Here is a 27,500-nt window from a genome sequence, read left to right on the forward strand (position 1 = left end):
CTCCACAAATTCTTTTCTTGGACACTAAACCGTTTGTTATTTTTAGGGTGCATTATTTCAAGTGGATGCGTTGTTTTTAAAAAATGTTTAATCGATATTGCACTCATCGCTTCGTGATTCATGCGATGTCGATTTTTTGCATGAAATTTACCGTGGAATTTACTAGTTAGGCAAAGAGTTTTTCGGTAAAAGAAAGCGAAGAAAATGATTTGATTGAGCAGTACCCAGAATTACCAAAATGAGGACAATTCCAAAACCTTTTATTTTCACTAAGAGTACATCCAGTAAGAATAAATTAAATAATAATCCGGGAGCTCTGCCTTTAGGCTTGGCTAAAATATACATATTAGCAAGGCCTATTCAGAATAACAATGATTCATTTTGTCCTCTGCCAGTTTAGTCCCGTAAATGAAACTCTACCTGATACAATTCCTGAGACTGTGTTATTTAGTGAAGGGTGATGTTTTGTAGACTGTTATTAAATAAACATAATGAGCAACTTGAGAAATTGTTCTTTTTCATCAGCCTGGGTGATTTTTAGACAGCAAGAGACAACTGAGGTCATTCAGTAGAAGCTGAGTCTTTTATTAGCATTTCACCTGGAGAAGTTTGGATAAGGCACAATTATAGCTTTTATTAACTGTCGTGTAAATGTGAGCAACTCAAGTTACTTATCACAAATGAAGATTACTTTAAAAATACTCATCTGAAGGCTCCTGAATTTTCTTCATTTGCAATCTTTCACTGAGCACCATAATTTCAGATCGAACAAAGTTTAACACGGGATTAACCGAACTAATGCGTAGAAGAATTGTGTAAGAATGGGATTTGTTCAGGACGTGACCTTCCAGCTATACATGCACTCTACATGGCTCGACCTTTGATCTTAAAACTGGATCAGTGTTCACACGTTGACACCTTTGCTGAAAGGTTCGAGTATTTTAATCGGTTGATAACTTTAACCCATTGACGCCCAGGGATCCCCCATTGATGATTAAATTTGTCTGGCGTTAGACAGAGTAAAATACTAAAGTCTGGCCGGGTTTCGGCCGGTTTGGACGTCAAAGGGTTAAAAATACATGTGACTGACCGTCACCATGCCGGGACTAGTAGGTTGCTTTTTCCCCGCGCTTTTCCAAAGTCATTCCATCTGAATATTTGGTTTGGTTGACTTCAAATTTTTGCTACAGTATGTCACGTGAAACTTCAGACGACAATGCACAAAATGATACTTCAGATGATTTATGGTAGCTTTTGTCTCATTAACAATCAACTTGTGGTTGATTCAAGAGTGATAGCCCCGATCTCCTTCAACTGTGAGGACATAAATGATAGATTATACAAAGCGTCCATATGTATAGCAGGATTTTAAAAAATTCACAGAGTCCAGCAGTCTAAAATTCTTCCCAATTGTGCGTCAATGTAACAACATCTTGGAAGTGATGTTGCTACGTTTTTGCACCAAGGGGTGCAAGACAAGAAATCTTTTAAAATCCATATTTTTGGCTACCAGACATTAGACAGGCTACATTATTTACAAACCAACAAAGCATCTTCATATTATTAATAATATTGTAAAATTCTTCAAAACTCTATTTCTTGTTTTCAATATTCAAGGTGGTTGTCTAATAATAAAATAGGGATTTACATAACATCACAATACCGTGGTTACCTACCCTTTAAAAAGGACATCATGCAGGGATCTAAAATGATAAATCATATAATAGTACCAAAACTACCATTATCATAAGTCTAAAAGCATTGAAGTGTTTGAGTGTAACAACGAAATTTGATTCATGAGTGGCCTGGCACTGACAATTGTCACGTTGTCTAGTCTGGCATTTTTTTAGGGCTAATGCATTGTAAATCCAATAAATCATCAGAACCTTCATTTGCCGTTTCTTATACTATGCACAGACTCTCTGCACAGGATAGCAAGAACTTCCTCTCCAAAAAGTAACTGTTCCCCATGGACTCCCCTCAAAATTATTCAATTTGCTGCTTTGTGGACATTTGACCCTTTCTCACTGTATGCTTTCGCAATCACCACTTTCTTCTGCGTAAAAAACGTGGCTTGACATGTTGGTTAGCAGTTGGTTGACGTACCATGGTGTCTCAACCAAACTGGCTTCCCTGTCTGCTGGTGAATGGACTGGTCAAAATAATTATCAAGGCTTAGCGTTCTGGATCATGTGTCCCCAGTAAGCCTTTGGCACCTAAACTGGCCAGACTTAGTATTTTACTCTAAAACCAGGGTATTTTACTCTAACACCAGACGATTTTAATCGTCAACAGGGAACCCCTGAGAGTCAATACATGTAGGATAATACTCTTTACCATTTTTCTTGCAGCTTCCCTGCCTAAGATTGTGTTTTGCACAGACACTCCTGTGCAAATTTAAACCAGGCTAGTGGGTGGTTCTATGCACACTAAGTGCTTTGTCTGATATCATCTCTCATTTCAGAGCTGGAAAAACCAAAGAATAATCTATGATTGATTTTTTCCTTTCCTCTTCCTCTGTGAGAAAGTCATTTTGTTGTTTTCAAAATATGCAAAATATGTTTGTGTCAGTTGGAGAGAAACTAACAAATTATTTGTGCACTTGTAGGGTAGTATGTGTTTGTTCACAAGGTATTTATTATCATTTTTTAGTTGGCTGTACCATTGCCATCGGACTATTCATGGCAATACCTATTGCTATGATTGTTATTGGTAAGTAGTGCTGATGATAATAATAATAATTATATTATTTTGAGGACTGTACAAAGCTGTTTTTCAGATTAAATCTCTTATGAACATGTTGATGACCTTCACATACACATGATTTTTTCTGTTTGATAAAAGGGAAAGGAATATTATTATTATTATTATTATTATTATTATTATTATTATTATTGTTTAGTCTTCTTGTGCTGGAGCACTAATTGGGGACACTGTAAACTGAAATCAACAAATTAATGGAAATCAAACCAAATGTTGGTCTTTGAAGATGGGGGAAACGGGAGTACCTGGAGAGAAACCTCATGAAGCAGTGTAGAGAACCAACAAACTGAACCCACATATGACGCCAAGTCTGGCCACATTGGTGGGAGGCGAGTGCTCTCACCACTGCGCCATCCCTGCACCTCAAAACTTCATGATGATGTTGGTGACAAAAAATTAACTTACCGGGTATGTCAAATAATTGAGACAAGTTTTATTACAAGAAAATCACTGTAGAGGTTCAGGAAACTCTTTTAAAAGCCTGATTGATCATTCATCATGCATGCTTTTTATTTTATTTCTCTTAATTAACTGAGAAATGTGTCATGTGCAGGCGCAAAGTACAAGAATGATTGTCCTCTTGAAGACAAGATCCCCATCTACCTCATAGTAGCTGGATCCGTTGGTGTTTTCAGGAACCTCATTTCATTGGGACAACGGTCCAGGAGCAGCAACAATGATGATGACTCTGACAAGCGACGAAATCCTTGTAGCTCTGTACTGGACACATTTCTATTTATTTGGTTCATCTGTGGCAATGTCTGGATTTATCGAAATTATCAACCCCACAATTATTATGATCAACATGCAGCTGATTACTGCAACAAGACTCTGTATCTGTTTGCATTTTGGGTAACAACTGCGACCTATATAATGATGGGGGTCTTGTGCTGTTGTGTTTGTTGTGCTGCCATGTGCGCAGCAATGTTTAGTGACTGATAAAGAAAATAATGTCCAGGAAACAAATCCAAGTTTTGTTGCAATATCTCTTTTCATGGTTCAACCATTTCTATATTGTATGGCCACACTAGAACTTACATGCAAGGTATGACAGTACCATCATTTTGAGTTGTCTGCCATAAGTGAAAGTATCCAAATGTAATGATTTTCCGCACATTTTTTCTTTTGTCTTTTAATCATAATAACAATGTCAGTTGTTTAGAATAAATATAATAATATTATAATTATAATCATAAATGTCAGATCTTGGTGTCAGGTAAATTTCAAGTAGGAAATAATTTTAAAATAATGAATAAAATAGTGAGGTAAGGTGTCTCATTAATTTGCTCTATTATTCATCAGACTATAGTCAATTGAACTTGCAAAATGTTATGGCTTTATTATTCTGTCCACTGTAGGGTACCAGTTGACCAGTCCTGGTTCACAACAATGAATACAGACTTCTTTCTTTGCTCTGTAGTTATAAAGCATTGTTTTGAAAACATAATTTATTTTGTAGTAGGGCAAAATTTCTCGTTCTCCAATAATTTATTATTATTATTAATTCTTTTTCTTGGTTTGACATACAGTTGTGGCGGACCCTTTTTTATAGTTCACATCTTTCTTTGGGATTACTAGGCTCGATTTCCAGCCATTTTGGGAGTGCAGTTAACATCCTCCTCCCATGAACAGCTGGATCACTGGTCTGCGTCGTTTGTCCATGATATAGCACCTGTCGCAATTGTATTTTGTACTTGGCAGGCAGGCAACTTTCTGATTGGTGGAAAATACAATAATTGGCTGGACCAGTGATCCAGCCGTGGTGTGCGCAGAGGAACGTGGACACAAAAAACGGCTGTTCAATCGTGCCTATGGGATTACAGGCCTTGGAAAATTAATGTAACTTGCAATCATCCCTGTGTGTTTAGGTGAAACCATCAAATATAAGAGCAGGGTTTGTATAGGTCATGAAAATCCTGAAAGACGTGGATTTCTAATCTTGTAAAATCCAGGCCTGGAAATCCTGGAAAGTGAAGACAAGTCATGGAAAATCCTGGAAAATAAGCTCTATGCACAAGCAAAATAAAATTATTAGCTCAACTTTTGGCATATTCTGGAACGCACACATGTATTCGAGTAGTCTCTCTTGCAGCCGTCGTTAGGGTTGTCACACAACGCTCCTCCTTTCCTAGGTCATGGATTTTGTCTTGTATGGTCCTGGAAAGTCCTAGAAAAGTCATGGAATTTTAGGACACAAAAAGTGTACAAACCCTGTAAGAGGTACATGTATGTATTCGTCCTTGAAGTTCTCAACTAATAACAATAATATTGTTTGGGAAGTTTTCCTACATTATCTATCTTTGTTTGCTCCTCACTGTTTGTGCCTTCCCATTTGCTTTTGATTTATACCTACCTTTTCTGGAAAAAAGTATGGGTATAAACCGAATGCAAAAATTGCCGCCAACAAATTATTCTTTTGTCTTTGTGTTAATTAGCCTAACTAGCCTTGTTTTACAGCCCAAATTCTTTCAATTTTACGTGTGACCAAGGCTAGTTAGGCTAATTAACACAAAGACAAAAGAATAATTTGCTGGCGGCCATTTTTGCATTCGGTCAATTAGTTTTGTATTCTTGAGCAGAACAGGTTCAAGGCATCAGGATTTATGATAATTGTGTGCATTTAATATTGTAGTGTGGAACAGGAATTAATAGCTAAAATAGAGCAGTAAAATGTTGGGTTAGTTTTTTGTTGAGAAATAATAAATCCAAAATAATTGTGTTATTGTAAAAGTAGTTTTTTGATATCAATAAAAGTAAAAGTTGCTCTATATATATATTAGTTGTTACTAACTTCATTTGGTGGTGGCAGAAAATTCTTTTGGGTTTTATCCATTTCTCTCCTACTCATCCCCAGTAACATTTTGATGGCTCACTCCCACCCTACCCCCAGCCTACTAAACTGGTCAAAAGTCATTTGCAAAAAAATGTAGTGTACCATCCACATTTTTCTGAAAAGGGTTTCTGAGAGTGTTAAAAAAAACTCTTAAGAGACATTTTGGTGATTTGCTGTAAAGGGTAAAGCCTGGGATGCATAAAAATGACCTGTTTCTTGAATATTTTTGGACGTTTTCTCAGCTGTACCTCAAGCACAGAGAGCTTTTTGAGTCATGAGACTTATGGTAATCATCCTCAAATGAATTTTTGCTCTGAAGTGAGGCTAGCTAGTAGCTTGAAAGCGTGTCAAGAAATCAGCTATCAAAGCAATTGTTTGTGGCAACCAGTAGCCTGCGCATACAGAAGGTTTCAAGTTACACGTCCGGTGCAGGCAGCTGCATGGGTGTCTAAATCTGTGCTTGGGTTTTTTTGGGAGTTTCTCCCGTGCGCTTCCCCTACACCCAACCCCATGGAAAAAAGACCACCCGATCGCAGGTTGGTCCCAGGTGGTTGCTCCTTTCATATTAAAATATTCATCATTTTTATTCCATTTCTGTTGATTGACTTTTGACACGCCATTGGCCAAATTTTTGGTCTGTAAAGAATCTCATGGCGTCTCCTCACTGAAAGATTTTGCTGTGCAGTTGATTAACAGTGTTAGGCTTCAATGCCACTTCAAGATATTAGCGCCTGATGCGTTTCTCGAAATTCCCGTCACTGCTTCAGACGCGAGATGTGGAGGCAATATTTCCGTTAAAAACCGTCGGTTTTGGCTGCTCAATTGTGTGAATAAGACAAAAAATGGTAAGTTATCAAAATGTAGGCTAAATGATAGGCTAATAATTTCAAAAACCAAGGCAATATATCGGCCCAACGGATTGCCTTGAAGGAAGTGCTTTAAATTGGTTTTTCCATAGTTTGATTTCCGAATCGAGGAAATGCGCGCGGTTCCAGGATCCAATACATTGAAGCTGTAGCCTTTATACAGTGGATAAACAATTACGGACTCTTTTATTTACAACTCCTTGTCGAGTCCAATTCCGGACTTGTCAAATACGCTTCTGGACTCCTCTGGATTTGCATAAGTGGATTCTACCACTCTGTAATCAAATGCATGCACGTTCGAACCAAGGTGGTAAAAACAAGCTGAATAATCAGTTTGCTCGTCGCTTCGAGGATTCGCCTCTTTTGTCTAGCATACCAAATTATCATCATGCAGTTCTTAATAGCAAGTGATGTGCATAAAACTCGCAAAAAGCCCACTGGACCAAAGGTAAGACTTATATATAATCTGTTTGTCTTTTCAATTTGTTGACTGACTAAAACGCAAGATTAACTAGGCTGACTTTGATAGGAAGTTGAGCTTATTTGTGCTTTTAGGTAGCGAAAGACGATAGCTTCATATGTAAGGAATAAAAGTTTGTTATACGAATTTATATTTTTCCAATCAAAAGGAATTTATATTTTGTTGAATGCCTTCTCGTGTGTGTTCTTCTTCCATGTGCTCACTATGGACACCCGTCTTGGGAGAAAGATTGTTTATTTTGTGTATCTGAGGTAACTGTACAGTTCTCTATGGGACGTGCTTCATGTTTTGCTTAAAGCATATTTAAATTGTATATTTTACAAACTGAAAGCTTAGTTTTAGCAAAATGGAGAACTTCATTTTGGAGCTTGAGTGAAAGACCCGTTTGCACCTGTTTTTCAGTTTCATGAGAATGATGTTGAAATCGGGTCTAATACAGCCTCGTTACATTTTCTCCTTCCCACATGCTGTGGTGGGCTAATTTAGCAAGCAATTAGGGACAGTGCAACCTGCCTAAATTTAATGTGTTTAGTCAACTGCTCTCGTGAGGCACATACGTAACTAGCTAGAGTGGAAAAGAAAACATCTATAGGCTATAAGTAATAATATGCTCATTAAGTCAGGGATACCAAACGAGTAATTTCAGTAAACAATATCTGTTTGGGAGAAAGGTGGACTAGAATTTTCAAACTCAGACTTTCAATGCGCTCTAAAATTTTGGACATTTTTCTGAACAGATTTCCTTGATATTTCGGGAGAGTAGTGAAGAGTCTGAAGAGTGCCTGGAAATTTTGAAATCACATTGAAGAACGCTAGGATTTTACTGGGCACAGTAAGAGTAAACTGTGATATTGCAAATTGCAGAAAATTTGAAAATTTATAACTTCATAATTTTTGGCAGAGTTTGTTTGAGAATCATATCCTAAACAATAATGGTCCCCTAAAATTTTCGGGAAAAAAGGATGATTATGTGATGTAAAGTTTATCAGACCTGTCAAGATTGCTAGAACTTTCGGACGAGGCAAAAAAGCCACCTAGAGATTTCTACACACCTGAAGTTCCCCAATGGGCAGACAACCCTAAGGATGCGAGAGCATGTGACGTCACGTCACGTTATTTTGAGACAGTGTTGTGTAACGGCCGATTCAACTGATAGAGGAAAATGTTCCATAAAAACTTCAAATTGCAATGTTTCTTTTTGAAAATTCATTTTATGGACAGCCAGATAAATAAAGTTCACTCACCTACTATTTTCTGCATTGTCCGGAGTGATTTGATGGGTTTTTGGGATGCTTCGATTTCCTCTTCAGATCCCATGCCCCTGGTACATCTGAACGGATTATAAATGTTTTGTAGGGCAGCTATAAACTCACTAAACAAGCTTTCAAAGCAATGTGGAAACCTTTTTAGGGAATTCTAATAAATTTGGACATCCGGTCATTGGCTGCCCCTAATAGACCTCTTTCATAATGGCGACCAAATAAATTATTTTTTTGTTTTAACATTAATAAGCCCTACTAACCTCGCTACGACGAGCAAATTTCGAAAGAATATTTGTTTTAAAACGAGGCCAGTAGGTCTAATTAACATAAATACAAAAGAATGTAAAGTTGGTCGCCATTTATGAAAGTGGTCTATTAAGTCCTCTGAGAAAAAGCAGTGTTTGAATCTAATTCTGATCACTTTGTAAATTGAGCTTAGCTTACTGTCTGCCTCTTTCTAGGAGGGTTAATTTTAATCATACACAGCCACAAGCTTTAGAATGCTACCTTCTGTAAATATATTTTTTTCACTTTTTCTCTCAGGATTTGAGGCTTACAACTGTAGTTGTATTTTTAGGAGATATGTAACCCTCAGTTATTGCATTTCTAGCTTTCTGATTAGCTCACCAAATCCCATTTATCAGCAAATAACTGAGGTTTTATCTTATATGGAAAGCAGTGAGTGCAAAAAAAAATTCATAAACATCAATGGTGTAATCATTCTGGTAAGAGGTGTGGGTCTATTCTGTATTTGACATCACAAACTGCTTTGCAGATACATTTTTGAAAGATTTTTACATTGCGAAGCAGTTTGTGACATTAAATACAGAGTAGACCCATGCCTATTTCAGCTCGGTTGTTGGTTAAGATTACAGCTATTGTTGCTGTCTTACGTAACTTTTTGGCACACAAAAAGTGAAATTTCGAGGGGAAAATGGTAAAATATGTTTGTTGAAGGTGGAAATATTTAGCTGAATAAATCTTGTCTTCTCCTTCTTATGCAAATTTTGACAGAGAATATTAAATTACAAAAAAATTTCTACTGAAAGATCTTTAAACAGTCTTTATTTTGAGGGTTCATTATTTTTGGACAAACAAGATGCAACACTTAGCGAAAAATAATATTTGACATGTAAGTGAGTAGCTTGCAAAAACAAATTTTGCAAGAAATGTATTGTGGCAGATGTGACTTACTTAAAGGGTAAGTGTCATCTGTGTCCACTCAATACATTTAACTGTCTCCTTTAACCTTCTCCTCCTGTATGTTTTACTCTGTCAAATGCTAGATGATTTTACTCAAGAAAGAATGCAAGAAAGAGGGCTAAGAGCAGTATCTAAGCCTGGACAAGCATTCAAACTCAACTGCGAAGCTTTATTAAATATAGAGCAAAACTACCCAATTTAAAAAACAGGCGACTGCAAGATATTAATTTTGTCTTAATGTATACATAGTTAAAATGGATTCAGTCCTAAACTAGTTTGTAATCTGTTCACAACTCAGCAATCAACATGTAACTTGAGACGATCAGACTTTTCTATGCCCCATTTTGCCACTGTCACAGTGACCCACGGGAAGCTCTCCATAAGATACCTTGGGTCAAAACTTTGGAGCCATCCAACAGCTCAGAAGAAAGAAATTGTCTATCACTTAAGACTTTTATCACAAAAATTTGTAAGCGCAACTTGAGTAAATTCTTGAAGAATGAGCGTTGGAATTGCTGGAATTCTGTTTTTATTATGTAAAATAAATTATCTTTTTTAATAAGTTTTTAAATGAATTTTGTTTATTTATTTTTTGTGTCCCTCGTAAAGTAAAAGGATTTATTCCTTCAGCTACATGTAGTTTTATATCCTGACATAGAAATGAAGTTTACTTACTTACTCATCATTGGGGAACCTGTTCTAAAGTGCAATTTGAGTGCACCACACTTAAACCTGAACAATCTTGGCAAATGCATTGCTGACCAGCAAATATACCTCATTCAAAAAAACCAGCGTATCATCGAGGGGTCTCATGGCCAAACGCTACATTTCCAAAGCAAAATTGATGATTGCGTTTCTAAGATGACTTCATTATCCAAGGTAGTTTCAGTCTGAGGTTTGAAAGAATCTGCCTTTAATTTTTTCAATTTACCGGTAAGACAAAAAGTAGCCGACTTCTCCGGGTGAAGTAGCTTATGTTTTTCATTGGTTGTCGGTACTTATTGAAACTGCTGGGAATTAATTCATACTGGCAGCCCTGTGTGAGGTGGTGCCTTGTGTGGGCAATCTGATCAACTGAAGGTGGTTATCAGGTATAAGTCAGGAATGGTTAAAGGGAACCCTCTCCTCTTTCCTTCTGCCATATTTCCTCATAGTTTGACTTGCTTTTGTTTCTAGTCTGAAAAAACTACTCATATTCATGAAGAGGATGACAAGATTTGGCCTGATCAGGAAGGACCCCCACCAAGCTATGACTCCCTGTTTGGCCAAATTAAAGAAGCAAAGGAAACTTCTGATGGCTCATTCGACTTCTGCAAGAGAGTTATACAACTGTTTGCTGGAACAAGTAATACAGCAAAATAATATTATTGTGCTAAAATTGACAATAAACAATGAGTGAATTGGCTGGGTTCAACCGCTGCTTGGTTAGCTCAGTTGGTTGAGCATCACAAAGCTGTGCGGGAGGTCGCGAGATAAAAAACTCTGACCAAACCAACCCTCAGGGTCTTTAAATAACTGAGGAGAACGTGCTGCCTTTGTAACGTCCGCTGCAAATGGTTTGATGCTCTTAGACTAGTCTTCTCAGATAAGGACGATAGCCGGGGTCACACTGCCCGTTGGTGAATGTCTTAATGGCAGATCCGAACATACAACGCTCTGTGAAGACATCTAGTAAACCTTTTTGCCCTTAGTTAAATTTGTTTTATTTATGCAAAGCACAAAGACGTCGCCATTCAGAGCAAGTTTTTGTTTTTGTTTAGAATTTAAAATCTCACTTCAGTCTTTTTTTCAAACGAGGAACTGTTTTGTTGCAGAAACAGTTTGTATTCTCAAGGTGTGCGACAACAAGGTTATTACTATGTACTTATTGACTGAGTGGGAGGGCCGGACTGGAAAATATTTGGCCCAAGGTCATGGTATACGGACCGAGCGCAGCGAGGTCCGTGCGCCATGACCAAGGGCCAAATATTTTCCTGTCCGGCCCGACATAAACTCAGTCAATAAGCATTTTATCATATGAGCACCACGCTTTTCCCTTTTTTGTTTGTTTTTTTTTGGGGGGTGGGGTAACAAAATTCGGAATGTTCACTTACGTCGCTCATTTTGGCCGAAAAGTCGGGATTTATATAGCAACAAAGTTGTTTTAGTTCGCATCTCGCGCGCGCTTTCATTGCAAAACTATTGAGAAAATCCCTTTGTGAGGGACATCGCGTATGGCCCTCATACGGGCTTACTGTTCAACTCTCGGCGCGAGGAAAGCCGTCCAGAACCAGATTGTTTTTACCTTGGTAAAAATCTGCAGCACTTGTGACCATGGCTAGTAAATCACAACCCTTCAATGTTCATAGCACTGTGGGATGTAAAAGAACCCACACAATATTCACCAAGTGTAGGACATGCTTTACACTTTGTATCTCCCTCTCTAAATAAAGTGACAGTAACTGTAATTGTATTTGAATAATAGTCAAGGTAGAGGCTACTTTTGGCCTAATTGCTGAATTCCACAAGCCAAGACCTTGTTATTCCCAGTATCGCAGTCAGAAACCTAAATCATTAATTTGTTTTACTGGGCATAGTTTTAGAGAAGTTAAGCAACAAAGGTACTGCCGTCATGTTATATCAAAATAAGAATTATAGGATTATCTCCAAACAATGATTGATATATCACATTATTAAAGACACATCACCAGGAACTCCATGTCCTAAGAGTGTACAAATCCTTTAACTTCCCTCTGGGTTATAATGAACATTGAAGAGTTTTGAGGCAGGTCCTTCATTTTATTGTCCTTAACTAGGAAGACTTTACAGTCAAACCATTTGCAGATGTCATTACAAAATCCTAAGTTTAGTGTTTAAACACTCTATCCCATGCCGGGTACTATGACCATGCTTGTAAACCACCTGGGCCAATGATTGGCAGTTGCTTCCTTTCAAACAAAGAAAAATATAAAAATTGTGATTGCTCTTTTCTTCTTTTGCACCCAATTGTTCCCCCACAAGTACATTGTAAACATGAAGAGTTACCTAATAATTAAGGACAGTGTACTTTAACTTAAGACAAGCATCAATAATGTGAACATTCACTTTTAATTACCGGTAACTCCTTTGAAGAAAATATGTTTAACTTACTATTACTTAGACTTGGTAGTTTGTGATGTTAATCATTACATGGCATAAGCGGTCTTAAATTTGAGAAAGGGAGGGCGGCACCTAGCATGGTCTTCATCACATTCACGATGTATCTCATCATTAGCAGCACTTCAAAGACTTTCTTTCAAGTACGCTGCAACAAGTCAAGGATGGAGTCTCCACCAATCCCAGTCTCCTGCTAGGGCTCTCATTTTACCATAGTAGGCATTTTTTTCCTTGAGATTCTCCAGGGTCTTACTCTTCTCGTTCCCTCTGGATCTTTTCCCGCAAGATTTAATGGTTCCTTCAATTACCGCTAATTGTACTAAACATCCCTCCCTGTCTCTCATAACATCTTCCATCCATCTTGCCTGTCTTCTTTGTGATAGTTTCGAGTTATTGTCACTTTTCTTGCAGTCTACTCAACACAGTGCTGCATTTGATACCTTATCTATCCAGCTAATTCTCTGCATCCTTTTCCAGACAATCCACCTTTCATTCCTTTTTCTCTAGGGTCCATTGTAATTTTATGGTACATTCTTATTTAATTTAACAGTTCCTATTGATTTGACTCCAAATTTTTGTCTTTGTTTGAAGTGATTTTGTTTTTTGTTAATGGGCTTGTTTTGTTTTTGTTATTGTTGTCTAGTTGGCTGCACTATTGCTCTTAGTTTACTCATGGCATTGCCAATTGCCATGGTTATTATGGGTAAGTGCAACTGTGGAATTTGTAACATCTAACAAATTTAGATTAGTAATCCGTTTAACTTTAAGTCAGCTCCCTTACACAGCCTCAGATATTATACCAGAAACCCATAAGGGTTGAAACGTGTAACTTGTAACGTGTAACCGCCCCTTGTGTGCTGAAAAACAAGCTTCTGAATGTTCAATTTGCTAAGTACCATATTTGGAAAAACAAGAGAGAAGGGTTTCCAAATATGGTACTTAGCACTGAAACATTCAACCAATCAGTTCGCACTGAATATTCGGAAGCTGTGAACGCGCATTACACGTTTCAACCCTTATGGGTTTCTGATTATACTCATCAATTTTGGTGAGCTTGGTACTGTAGCTTTAAAAATTGGTAGAAAATCTAATAATTAATTAAATATAGAGATTTAGCCAAGATTAAAAGCAGAGCTCCCGGGTTATTTATTCTTTCATAGAGGATATTACATGGCCATGCAGAGATACAAATTTTATCTTCAAGTGCTGAAAGTATCTCTCACGAGTGAGTGAAGCGAACGAGTGGTAGGGTTTTTTCAGCACGAGAAGATAAAATTCGTATCCCCAAGCAGCCAATTGTAATGTTATGTTTATTACATAGATATTGATGAAATGTCCAAGTTTAAAACAAATTGTTTTACTCATTTTCAAAATGATGAAAAAGTGGTCACCAACCGCTAAAACACACATGTTGTGTAACATGAAACAAGATATGAAAGTTATGAAAAACTAATCATGACAATGTAAATTGTCAAGTTTCTTACAATGACGAGGAATCTCACGTTTTATTGGCTAAGCATGTTTGTTACCATGACAACACCTATATCCTCACATGTGAAAGATAAAAATGATATGTTCTCTGCGTGCGGTGAAGATATGATCTTTTAGTAAAAGGAGAAATCCTGGCAGTGTTCGACACTTACTTTCTTAGTAATTTGCCATTTGGGCAACCAGTTTTGTTTTTTTGGTTGCCCATGGTTTTTTTCGGTTTCCCGCCTTCTATAGTAAATACCTGTGGCCCATTAAAACTCAAAGGGGCCTTGTAAAAATGTCAGTTTTGAGTAAAATGTGTGTAAAATGGGTTTAACAGACCAACGCAACTCCTGCTGTGTCCATGGTGTTCTGGTAGCCTTCACAGTTTTGCCTTGATAAGCATACATTTAAGTGATTTTTTTTCTATAAGACATCAACCGAGATTCCTTTACTATATCTCTCTGAGATTAGGCTGGTTTTGAATTAAATGCCGTTTATCCAACATTATGTTCTCAAAAAGGATGGCACAGTCGGTTAGTGCGCGGCCTTGGTGCAAGAGGTCCTGAGTTCGATTCCCGGATCTCGCATCCTTGTTTCGACTTCTTTCCTTTCCGTGTAGCTAAGTAGCTTTAAATGCCCGTAAAACGGAGCACTGATGGAGAGGGGGGAGTAAAATGAGCGCACCGTCGACCTCTGAGGTTTGTCAGTTGTGCGCTTGTTCGATATCAAAGTATCGTGGCGTATTTGGCAGTGCGGAAACTGGGTTCCATTGCAACAAACGAACATGTTCTTCTTGCAATCTGTTTTGAGGTTTGTACCAATATATTTTTAACAAAAAATAAATGACAGCAAAACGATGTAACATTTTTTTTTATCGTGTTTCCGGCGACTACGTTATATTACTAGTCACATTCTTCGTTGCAAATGAAATCGTTCCGCAAAATATTAGTCTACCAAAAATTCTGATTGCCCGATCGGGTAAGTCTTAGAGTTGTTTTACTCGCCCACAGAAATATATTTCGCTTGCCCCGGGCAATCGGGCAAGCGTTAGTGTCGAACACTGCCTGGTATTTCATCAGTATCTATATTATAATAAGTTAACTTGGCTTAAACCTATGATCCAATCGAAACCCAGCACCTTGTTAGCAGTCTACTTTAAAAAAAAAAAAGCTGACCTTGATGAGCTGTAAACTTGAGCCAACGATATGGTCACATGATACTGGTTTTGTTTTCCTAAGAGTCCTGATGTTTCCTGAGACATCAAGTCATGAGAAACATCAGGACTCAATGGAAAACAAAACTAACTGGTTTCCCAGGAGACCAGACATTAATAGACCATATTCATATTCCCAGTATCGGACTGGAACTAGCTTGCAATCGAGGCTAATGCGGGGGAATACATTAAAAAGTATTTGCATTTGAAAAGATTTCCCCGCATTAGCCTCCATTGCAAGCTAGTTCCAGTCCAATACTGAGGATACGAATATGGTCTATTGCTTTGTAATATTATTTAGACTTTTCCTTCAACAATCGCAGCAAAACATCCAGGGCGGGCAGCAGCTGCAGAATTGTTTCCCGGTTGGGATACGTTTGAATTTGATCAGGGGCATGTGACCAAGAATCAACCAATTAAAGTGCTCATTTCCACAAAAAGAAACTTGATGAGAGGGAAAGGAATTAAAATGTTGCAAGCAAAAAAAATGGTACTGTTTTTCATTTGGCCAGCAAGCAAACAAATGAGGGTGTGGTAGTGCCATGAAGATCTCTCTGCAAAAGCACCACAGCCGCAGGTCCCACAAAAAGGGGGGCAACTGCTGACCCACATTGTATATATGGAATTTAACCTTACCTTTGAGTGAAGTGAATATAATTGTACATTGTTACATCCTGAGACACTTGCTCAATTACTCAGATTGGGGTATTTAGCACGCCATTTTCCACAGCGTGGCACAATAAAATTAAAAAGTTTGATTTTGAGACAGGATAAAATTTAATTCCTTAATTCATTAACAAGTTTTGTTCTGGTGCTGTACTGTAAGCTGCAGCTCTTTGTTGTTTCTAACTTCAATTTGTGGATTTTGTGATATTAAAATTAAAGTGGAAAAATGCAGCTCACAGTTTAACAGCATTGGTCTTGAACTCAGTCAGTAATACATATTTTTAGCCTCATTTAACAAGAATGAGTTGTCTAGTAATATTGATGTAGAAGAAGCCAATAGCTTGCTAACATTAAATATCCCCTGTATATCTTAACAATCACCAAATATCATTATTATATGGCTAGTGTTTCTGGCCGATATAATGTGTGCAGTGATTGACTAAGAGCAGCTAAGCGCTAGGGCATTATTCTCATGTAATGCCCATGGGCCGATTATGGATTATGTAAATTAGTTTTTTCTTCTTTAGAACTGTTCAGTTAGCCATAAATAAACAACTTAATAACTTCGACCATTCGGTTGTTACTGACAGCAAAATCTCAAATCCCGGCCTAGCTGTATTGACCTCGCTGTCGCTCAGTCAATACAGCAAGGCCTCAGTTTAAGATTTTGCTGTAACGACCTCACTCTCGGTTATTAAGTAGTTAATAAATTAAATACTTCATGACCGATATAGCCAACCACGGTAATAAGGTCAAGTTTATACCCTTGTAAAATTTATCCTAAATGGTAGTCTACTTCCAAATTTTTGAATGGCCATTCAGCAGGTTAGGTACAGAATGTTAACTGTTAACTTATATTTTTATGACACATTCACTTCACAAGTCAGTCTGCTCACCATTTTTTATACCCAGTGGAGAACTCCTGCTCAATCAATCACTTTTAGACCTCCTTTCCAATTTTTTTTCAGGAGCTAAATACAGAGATGATTGCCCAGTGGAACCTTTCATTCCAATTTATCTTATTGTGGGAGGATCATTTGGAATGTTAAAAACCATTATAGTACTTTGTCAACGAGCAAGAACTCATGAAGATGACGCTGATATTGACGAGGACCAATCTATGTCCACAAAATTTATTGACGGTGTTTTGAATCTGTTTTTATTTACATGGTTTATTGCAGGAAATATTTGGGTTTACAGCAAGTATAAACCAAATCCAACTCCACCACCCTCTGATCCATTGAACTATTGTAATCCAACACTGTACGTGTTTGCATTTTGGGTCATCACAGCTAGCTACATTCTAATGGGTTCAATATGTTTCTGTATTTGTTGTCTTGGTGTTTGCGCGAGTTGTACTGCTTTCTTTGTTACTGCAAAAGATTAATTAAGTGGTGCTACAAACACGGCTATTTGGGATTTACTAATCCCTGTCTCTCTCTTCTTATGCTGTGGTGGGTATCTACGGCCTAGCACCTCCACGAGGTTACAACAATTCTGCCTGTCCTTGCTGTTTTTTGTGAAGAGAGTGGAAGTTATCCTTGTAGTATGATCAGTGTTGTTCCGTCCTGCCAATGCATGATATGTTGTCTACCTGGTCATCTTTCCAAGGTGGAGTTGCAGGAGAAGTTTTGTAGCTGTATATTTCATCTTTAAATTTGTGTAGTAGTGCCGGTAATATCAATTCCTTCTGTCTTCATGGTAACATGGCAAGAAATTCCGTATAGACAAAGTGCTTTGTTTACGGCAACTTAAGCTTTTGTAACAGAGAGATTACATGTAGTTTGACACGTAGTGAAATGGGTCAATATCATTGATGAAAGATTTCATGTACGTATTGTAACTAGTAAAGCACTATGGGGGTAGGGGGTTGGGAACATTGCAGATGTTGGTGTGGAGACATATTTAATAGGACATGATAATTTTATTGCTATTTAACAGGTTTGTAATTTGTACCACAGGGGCAACAGAAATGTTAATAATTTTAGATATGTTTGTTGTGGGTTTTTGGGAAATAAGGGAAATTTTAGAAGAAAAATGAGTGTTGTAAGTTGTCTGAAAAAGGAAAGACTAATTCAGGGCCCTTTGAATCGTTAAATGATGATTAGCTTATTCTTATCTAGATGTTTTGACAACTTGGTGAGATAAGATCTTTTGAGTGCGTGTAGTCTTTAGAGGATTGGTGTCTGTGACATGAACGAAACTTTCTTTTTATTTTTCCCTCTACATAACGTTCCCTCTGGTTGTTGAAAATCCAGCCAATTTTCTCAACAGATGAGATCATCATACCTTGCCAAGTTGTTAATAAGAAAGACACTTGGGTTCCGAATAATGAACTTTTATTAAATAATCGACTTTAATTAAGCGTCAAGTGTACCGGTATTTAGCACTGGGGCACTGGAAACTGCACACTTAAGGGCCCACAGAGGGATTTTTTGCGCATTGCTAAGGAAGTGTAATGTTACTTCCGGTAACTGACGTCATCATATCGAGATGACAAGAAAACCCACTCACAAGCAAAAGTCACCACACGAACTGTTGTTTGCATCGAAGGTTTTTCCTCGCCCTTCCTCTCGTTCATTCTCAGATTAACATTTTAACATATCAATTTAAAGTTTTCTTTTATTGTTCACATAACCATGGGCGTGGCATGATGACGTCATATTTAGGGGCATTGGCTTACCAAAGTTGGAAACTGACCAAACTAATGCAAATTCTCTGAAATGACTTAACCATTACATCCTTTGCAACGCATCCAAAAAAACGTCAGTGGGCCCTTAAATCAATTCAAACCTCTTAGAGTAGAGTAGAGAACCTGAACAAACTCAACCCACATATGACGCCAAGTCTGGGAATTGAAATTGAACCCAGGCCACATTGGTGGGATGCAAGTGCTGTCACCACTGTGCCAGCCTTGCTCCCCTAAAAAAACTATCTTCAGTCATGAACATGTTTGAAAGCAATTATTATTTAGAAATCTACCCTCATATCATTACACCTGTTTGGTTGTACATTTTGTTTTCCCAGTTCAGATCATATGCCTATGAAGTAAAAACTATCTTTTGCTTATTTTAAAAGACCTTTCATATTGATGAAGAATGGTGTTTTCTATTTTGGAATACTTTCTCTCGTTCCAGAAATATTCAAGTTTTTTTAAAAAAAATTGATATCTCAAACTGCACAAATCACTGTAATAAATTCCAAAATTGAGAATATCTGCGAAAATATTGGAGTAATGAGATTCAAACGTGGCACCAGCGATAAGAACACAAAGTGATACCCGTTAAGAGGTTGCCATGGCAACAGTCTCGTTTCCAGTCCCTCTCTGTAATGAAACAAATATTTTGGATTTTGAACAGATAAGTTGAGGCAGATGGTCAGACTTGAAATGCATGTGTCTGCCCATAATGCTTTACATCTCTGTATAAGCTTACTGAGAGTGAACAAGTCTTATCACGACAATAAAAAACAAAATCAATCCTGTGTTGAATTGACCCAGCAGGAAAAATGATTGCCATGGCAACAGCGTAGAGGGCATAAGTTTGTGCCTTACTTGATAAAAGTTTGAACACCATTCTTTATTATCTTGAAAGGTCTTTAAAATAAGCAAAAGATATTTTTTTACTATATAGGCACTTTAAAAGAGTACATGGAAACATTCATGTCGGCATGCACTCTTTTTAATGAACAAGACAAAGGATCAAATCTCCTGAGTATTATCACATGATCTGTATTGGGAAAACAAAATTTACATGTCTATTCAAGTAAACAACTATTGTATGTGAGAGTAACTACCGGGGTATGTCACAGAAATTTCTAAGAAAAGGAAACGCATATTTTGTCATAGTTCTGTTTCTTTCTCATTGTGTGCAGTATGCTTGTTAAAAAGGGACAAAACATTAAGATGTGCTATTTACACAATAAGAATGGCATACATATATCAAGTGGTTGTACATGTACATCAAGACTGTTATACATACATCAAAATTCGCCATATAAATATCGAAGCTCATATTTACGTGTTAAACGATGCTACACTTACATCAAGATTATCTGATATAATTATTTACATGAAGATTCTTCAGCAATATGTACATCAAGTTTCCCGATAAATATACATCATGATTCGTGATACTTTCCATCAAGTTTTAACCACATCAAGATGCTTTATAACATACACAGCATGACTACTAACGCCCATGTCTTTATATATCTACATCGTTCGTGATATATACATCGAGATTCGAGAACTTCTTACATGAGGACAAGAATACCGCTCGATTTAAAGAGTGAGGAGTCGTGTCTCTTCGTGTATGGGGTGGAAATATGGCGGGAATCCGGCAGGTCACAGGTAATTGTTTTACCAATACAGAAAGTATCCAAAACATTCATAACAGCTAACCTTAGGCCTAACTAGCCTAAAGAAAGGTTTTTAGGCCTAAGGTTAGCTTTTATGAATGTTTAGGATACTTTCTGTATTGGTAAAACGAGGCCTCCTTTCTTATGCATCTTGATTATCATCAAGTCTTCTTAGGGGAAATCCCCGTCTGAATGGAAACATCAAGTAAATTAATGATCATAATCGAAATTTGTTTATTGTACATGGTCAAGTTTACGTAATAGTAATGTTTGAAATTTATTAAATAAACAAAGTTATGTTTTACCGTCTTTCCTTTCTTTTATTGTGTTCTATGTATGTCATTCTTATACTACTTCCTTTTGCTAGCTATCACCACAGGCCTCCAAAATAAGAGATTATGAACGGGCTATGTTAGGTTATTTAAAACTCGAAAATGGTAATGTGGAATTACTTTATCCAATAAAATTATCGTTACATCACACACATGATGATTATCGAGCAATTCGTGAAAAACCCTAGATCTGATTGACTGTTGAAGGCTTCCACTCCAGTATCATCGGTCCGCAGCGGAAATGCTGTGCAAACGTCAATCAACCAGTGGGCGGAAGTTCCGTCAAGGAACGTGGTGTGAGACGAATTAAAGTCTGATTACACAGAATACTTGACCAAACTGATAGACTGGAACTACAATCTTGGACAAAACAGAACGAAAAATTAGTAACCCCTCTCCCCAAAATCAGTGATGAATCCGCGCGCAAGTTGAATCGCGCTATTTTTTTTATCATTGAAATTGGAGGGAGGGGTGGTCTTTATTTTCTATTTGAAATGTCCAAGATTTTAGCTGGCAATGGAGACTAAAAGGGATTCGCTTTCTTTGTAAATATTCCTTCCTGTCTAAAGAGAGAAATGATCCTCGCGTCTCCTCGCGCTTATCGGGACAATTTTATGAAGGAGGCTCGAAAGGGTTTTCAGCTGAGCGCGCGCGCGTAAGTCACACACGAAATTCTAAAAGCTGCTCGCGTCAGCTCACGATTCAAAATGGGTCGCCGGAAATAAACAAATACCGCTAATTTCGCTCACATTTCTTCTAATTCCTATATAAGTGGAATATAAATAGACATCTCCTATTCACGAAAATAATAATAATAATAATTTTTAATACTTCTGCGTCCATTTCATAAAATGATCATGGGCGCATTACAATGAATAGAAATTAAAGATATTTACAATAATAATTATTAAAAAGTAGTAAATAATGCTAATTACGATAATGGTGATACTACAAATAAATTGACTTTAAAAATTTATCATTCAAAAAATTAATACAAAAATAATATTGTTCTAAAATTACAGTAAGTTCATTGAAAAGCAGATCTAAAAAGATGTGTCTTTAAACATCGTTTAAAACTCGAAATATTTGTGTTTTGACGCAGTTCTAGTGGCAGGGCATTCCAAAGTTGCGGTGCTGAAAACTACGAAAACTCTACACAAACGGTTAATGGTCACTTAAATCCGTTTGTGTTGGCCTGTAGCTTCACTCGCGTGTGTACTCGAATGAACTGGTGACGCATACGTAAATGCTGATCTTGTAACCCCCTCATTTTTCCTGATTTTGCAACTTTACTCGTTTATATCTCTGCTTCCGGAAGGTAAATTTTTTTTCTTTTTTTGCATGTTAGCTTACATTAACTTAAAACGTTTGCCTTTCAAATTTAAAAAAATTCTGTCAGTGAAAAAAAATTTAGAGAGACATTTCAAAAAAATCAATTTTTCTGAAAAACTGGCCTACATATTTTGTTTCGAGCCTCCTTAAGCAATTGTCTCTTGTAGACAAATGAAAACTACATGTGGCTCAAACAGGATCCGAACCAATGACCTCTGCGATGCTGGTGCTTAAATTTTCCAGATAATAGCGAAGATCATTTCTCTCTTGCGTCTTAAGCTCAAATATATACAATTCTTGTCCCATTTTCTCACTCTTGAAAGAAATAATGTCCCATTCTTTAGCACTTCATACATAACTCGCATCACTTGGTTCTATGATAATTCTATGAATTTTTTTTGTGGGAATGCTAATCGAGTCTGATGGACTTGATATTAAGAGGCAACAAATGCTAGGGAAATTAAAATTTGAAACTATGAATGTTTCAAACCGCAACATTTGATCAACTCGGTTATCGTTGCCGGTCTCATTCGCCGAAAAAAAATTCTTACCACAAACAGTGCTATACACATTTTTTCTATTATCTCGTGTCAATAGTCAAACATTAAAAGAGTCATTTTGATGTACTTCCACCCACTCAACTTGTGCAAAATCAATTTAGAGCGACAAAGTTGATGAATAACTTATCACTAGATGTGGTGTGACCTTAAAACTTACGGCCTTAAAGTTTTAAAGACAACAAGAGAACGATCTTTTAACGTTGGTCGTAGAATATCGTAAGTTCTTTGTCAATACTTTTTTAAAGATTATCTGTCATCTTCGGGTGCTATATACTTTTACATGTAAAAATTTGACATCGCCTTAGGGAAATTCGTCGCCTATTTGACGATTTGAAATTAAATTCACACGAGGAAGGATAATGCGGGAACGAAAAAGGTAACAGATGCTTCTGCATGTTAATTTTTTTTCACTTTGCAAGAAACGCGCACTCGATAAACCAAGTCCGTCATCCCGAAGTGCCACTCGGGGATGCCTGTTTCTCTTGGACAACAGGTAAGCGATAACTTCAGGAATCAAAAATAAAACCTACCAATTCTTTGATAAATTTGGGTTACGACACCTGAAAGTTAAGTTCAACACAGTTAACTTGAATCCGTTGGGGTTTCATATTTATGTTCTGAAGGTGTCGAGTATGCTACAGTTCATGTGATTCTGTAGTTGAATATAAGTTTGTTTGTTTTTCTTTGTCCTTGGCATTCTTAGGTAAAACCCATATTCATAATGCGCCTTGTTATCTCAGTAACGATTCAATTGACGTGTTCCCTGTATGAGTCGATCGGTATCCGTTACTCATGATCAGAGTAAAGACGGGAAGCTTTTGTTCCAGTTGGTTTTCGATGGTTGAATTATTATCCTGCGTAGCTGGTGCTATTGCGTGAGGCAAATTAACGAGCGGCCAAGCCGCGAGGAGAATAGTCTCTCACGCCAACATTACCTGCGCCAGCTGCGCAGGATATTGACTTACTTAATATCTTCTCCCTCGATTGGAGTTTTCATTATAATCTTGTCTTTAAACTAAGCATGTTAATTACTGCCAAAGTTATGAAAAACAGTTTTTCCTCAAGTTGGGCTGACGAGAAATGCCCCGATTTCTAAATTACGATTTTATTTTACCCTTACTGTCCAATATCTGTCGATTATATCTACTCCATCATGGATTCATGCTGTGTTTGAAAAATATCTTGAACAAAAAGAGTTCGTGATTACGGTGCCCCACAAGGGCAAAACACAACTCAATATTGAGCGGGATACATAACAATCTTTCGTGATGCAAAACAATTTTTCACGGTACACAACAATATTTCGTGATGCAAAACAATTTTTCACGGTGCACAACAATCTTTCGTGAAGCAAAACAATTTTTCACGGAACACAACAATCTTTTGTGATACGAAATAGTTACGTAGAACAGAACAGCGTTTCACGATGCACAACAAAAATTTAGAAGACTGGTAACAAGCACGGGCACCTTCATATCACGTGATTATACAGCCTCGTGCTCTCTGCCGCCATGTTTTGAGAACACTCGGGTTAGCCAGTTAACAATGGAAGCTTCGCTCATACCCACTGGAGATGAAAAGGAGATTAAACCGTATTTTTTTTAGCAGAGGATACGAATATGATGCGATAGTGCACTTTTTGGCCAAGTTTCATGATATAACGATGAGCATCACGACACTTAAGAACAGACTGCGACAGTATCAGCTACGAAGAAGGACACCAACATACGACTTCAACTTGGTACGCGAGGCATTTTTGAGGGAGCTGAGAGGTCCTGGTTGCAGTGGTGGTTACAGGAGTATGTGGCATACTCTCCGCTTGCAGAACATGCAAGTACCAAGGCACGTTGTGAGAATCTTATGAGGGAACGGTTGCGAACAAAGAAGGTCACGTGCGTTGCAAAGGCGACGGTACTCCTCTCCAGGACCAAACCATACATGGCACGTGGACGGGTATGATAAATTAAAACCTTTTGGGTTCCCCGTCCACGGCTGTATTGACGGGTGGAGCAGACGAATAATGTGGCTCAAAGTAACAAGATCCAACAATAACCCGGAGGTTGCTCCCAATTTTTACCTAGACACTGTCTCAGAAGTTGGTGGGTGCGAACAGATTGTGGGACAGAAAATGGTGTTATGGCAGCCATGCAGTGCACACTGAGACAAGATATTGAAGCCCATAAATACGGATCATCTCCAGCAAACCAGCGTATCGAAAGTTGGTGGAAAGTTTACCGAAGAAACAGGTCGAGCTGGTGGATTGACGTTTTTTAATAAGAATCTGATAGAATAAGACATTTTTAGTCCGGGTAACAAACTTCAACAGGAGTGCATATGGTTTTGCTTTAACAAACGCTGCAAGACGATTTGGACGCTGTTAAAGATCATTGGAATACGCATCGGATAAGGCATTCTAGGCATGACACTGTAAGCGGCCGACCCGACGAACTATTTTTTCTTCCCGAGCTTCACAGTGGTGCCGACAACTTGATTTGCAATGTGTGTCACAGTTCCGTTGAGTCCTTGAGGGAAAACCTGACTTACGTAGAGAAGAGGAACGGTCACTTCTAAAAGACCCATCGTATGCCGCTCTTTTCTTCAAAGCTTCGATTCTTCACGTACAGTTTCTGCTGATGCAGACTTGCTGACCTTTAGAGGTACATGTAAGGACTTTCCTCGAATGAGTTTGAGTATGCCTTTCTTGCTGGAAGCGATACCAACTGTGATAATGACAGGGGTTTCATCCACCGTTTTTCTCTTCTTGCTTTTGTTATCAATGAATTTTCCCCTTTCCGTAGACTTTTTAGCCTTAAATTCGTGAAAGCTGATCGTTGAACTTGTAGACGCAACCTTTGTGTTTTCACCATACGTTTTGATCAATCATGAACACAATTGACAGATCGTCTTCATTGTCACTAGCAAGTGATTATTCTTCATCTGTAGCTGATTCGTCAAGAAGCTCGTAGTTCTTTCCAATAAGTTCTTTCAGACGGTGAAGAAGAGACGGCTCGGCTGTTGTCAATTTTAAACGTGGTTCGGCGGACTATCTTGAGTCCTCCCTTTGCAATTGGAGAAGGCCTATACTTTTCATCCTCCGCTACTGCATCGATGCTACCCCTGTGATGTAGAAAATAGTACACAAAACGTGATATTTCTTGTGGAACATGGCCAACAACATCGGGTACAAGTTTTTCTTTGCCCTTCATCAAAGTCAAGGCGACAGTGTACTGATCGACAAGAAGTGCGTCTGCATCTCGTTCTTTCTGGCCATGCAATCTTTGACCTTTCTTTGGAATTGTCCAAAAACATAAACCAACCTCGACTAGCAATTAGGTGCTTGAAGAAAATCTCTACTTGTGTTTAAAGTTTAAATAATTAATTTGCAAGTTTTACCATCGTTTACGCCTGGCTGTTATTGTTATTTCCCGCTTTATTGCGGCACGCTCTGCAGACTTTCCCGCGCTTTTTTACGTCTTTGCGCCATTCACGACTTTGTCGGTAGCTTTGAGCGAAACATTGATTTCCGTCATTTTGCTTTGTTCGAGAGTTTTCCTCCATCGTTTCATTTGCAGCAATGTCTATTTTAAATTACTTTGAGAAGGTACCGAAAAACTCTCTACAAGCAATGTCATCGGCACCGACAGAAGAAGGTGGAAGACATGTAGGTGTTGTAAACCTCACTGAAAGAGAAACCGATGAAGTCCCAAATGAAGTCACTATGCTAGAAAACAAAGGTAGAAAGCGAAGAAACTACATCAGGTGGACAGCCGTGGAAAGAGCAGAAATAGGTCAGCATGCTTTAGGGCACGGAGTCAATCAGACAGTGCATCTATTGAAAGGAAAAATCCTCGACTTACTAAGCAAACGGTCAGTGATTCCAAGAGAGCTTTCATTCAAGCAAAACAATGAAACAGCAGTTGGGCCTGCATTACTGCCTGCGACGTCGGACCTAATTATGAAAAAGACCATCGAAACGATACAAGCCCTACGACTAAAAGTGAGGTTCACCGGTGACAGCTGCCGTGATAAATGCTATTGCCAAAGGAATAGTTATGGCAAATGATCGAGCCATATCATTTGATCGAGCACGGCAGTTATGTCAGCTTTAGTCATGACTGGCGAAGAAATGTCCTCTACTGCATGGAAAGAGAAGGCATGAAGATGGCAGTCAGAATTGCTACGACTGAGAAGATACCAGTGGCTCCTGGACTTTTGAAGGAAGCGAAACCGTCATTTCAGCGAAAGATTAAAACACTACAAGCCATGCACCGTGTGCCAGAAGATTCTCAATTTAGACCAAGCCTCATTGTCCTATGTCTACGGTTCCGCTAGTCATACTCTCCATAAAAGGACAAAAAATGTGTCACTTGTAAGATGAAAGGGCAAAACGAAGAAGATTACAGGAACGAACGTTCACGGTTACAATGCTAGGTCTTTTTCTCCCGATGCAGCGAATTTATCTGAGTAAGACTCGCGATTCCTTCCACAAGGAATCTCGTTTTCAGATAACTTTAACTTGACTTTTACTCCAAACCATTGGAGCAATAAAGACAAAGTTATCGAGTACTTGGAGAAGGTTGTTTTTCCGTTTATCGTGGACAAACGCAAAGAACTTTCCCTTCGTGATGAGCAGAAGGCTATCCTAGTATTTGACGTGTTCAAAGGACAGAAGACGGAACGTGTGCAGCACCTAATTGCTTATTGCTTACAACTGCGTTTGCGTTTTCGTTCTTGCCGATATGACCAACTATTTCCAGCAGCTCGACTTGACAGTATATGGTCCTGCCAAGCAATTTTTGAAAGGAAAGTTTCAGGAGTGGTATGCAAGAGAAATCGCAAAACAAGTCGACAAAGGTATTGATGTATACTCCATTGATGTCAACACTAAGTTATCTGGAATGAAGCCGATTTACGCCCGCTGGCTTGTTGGCTTGTAAAACAACCTCCGAAACAAACCCGAAGTGATAAGGAAGGATTTTGAGATGGCAGGAATAGTGGAAGCTGCCACTAAGGAACTAGAAC

The 27,500-nt window shown here is 38.1% G+C and overlaps 3 protein-coding genes across 6 annotated transcripts in view; all 3 read left to right on the forward strand.

Moving 5' to 3' along the window:
- LOC138016355 (transmembrane protein 272-like) overlaps positions 1–5,537 on the forward strand; it is a 15,879-nt gene extending 10,342 nt beyond the window's left edge. For both annotated transcript variants that reach the window (XM_068863509.1, XM_068863510.1), the window contains exons 4-5: positions 2,653–2,712; positions 3,317–5,537. In XM_068863509.1, coding sequence (XP_068719610.1) covers positions 2,653–2,712; positions 3,317–3,702 — 446 coding nt within the window. In that variant the 3' untranslated portion in view covers positions 3,703–5,537. The remainder of the gene's footprint in view (positions 1–2,652; positions 2,713–3,316) is intronic.
- Positions 5,538–6,167: 630 nt separating this feature from the next.
- LOC138015573 (transmembrane protein 272-like) lies at positions 6,168–20,558 on the forward strand. 2 transcript variants are annotated; one of them, XM_068862648.1, is made up of 4 exons: positions 6,168–6,441; positions 10,585–10,753; positions 13,187–13,246; positions 16,864–20,558. In XM_068862648.1, exons 1-4 carry the CDS (start codon positions 6,439–6,441, stop codon positions 17,280–17,282), a joined length of 651 nt encoding a protein of 216 aa, XP_068718749.1. In that variant the 5' UTR covers positions 6,168–6,438; the 3' UTR covers positions 17,283–20,558. The 2 variants fall into 2 exon arrangements, with proteins under 2 accessions (XP_068718749.1, XP_068718748.1); XM_068862647.1 differs by lacking the exon at positions 6,168–6,441 and adding an exon at positions 6,472–6,910.
- A 2,023-nt stretch (positions 20,559–22,581) lies between these two features.
- The window catches only part of LOC138015674 (potassium voltage-gated channel subfamily H member 6-like), a 23,196-nt gene continuing 18,277 nt past the window's right edge, over positions 22,582–27,500 (forward strand). Inside the window, exons 1-2 of one of the 2 annotated variants that reach the window (XM_068862785.1) lie at positions 22,582–22,694; positions 22,784–22,971. In XM_068862785.1, coding sequence (XP_068718886.1) covers positions 22,948–22,971 — 24 coding nt within the window. In that variant the 5' untranslated portion in view covers positions 22,582–22,694; positions 22,784–22,947. Of the gene's footprint in view, positions 22,695–22,772; positions 22,972–27,500 lie in introns of those variants that run through there. The other variant, XM_068862786.1, reaches the window with a different exon arrangement.

This window comes from Montipora capricornis, chromosome 9 (assembly GCF_036669925.1).
Source record: "Montipora capricornis isolate CH-2021 chromosome 9, ASM3666992v2, whole genome shotgun sequence".
Classification (NCBI taxonomy): Eukaryota; Metazoa; Cnidaria; class Anthozoa; order Scleractinia; family Acroporidae; genus Montipora; species Montipora capricornis.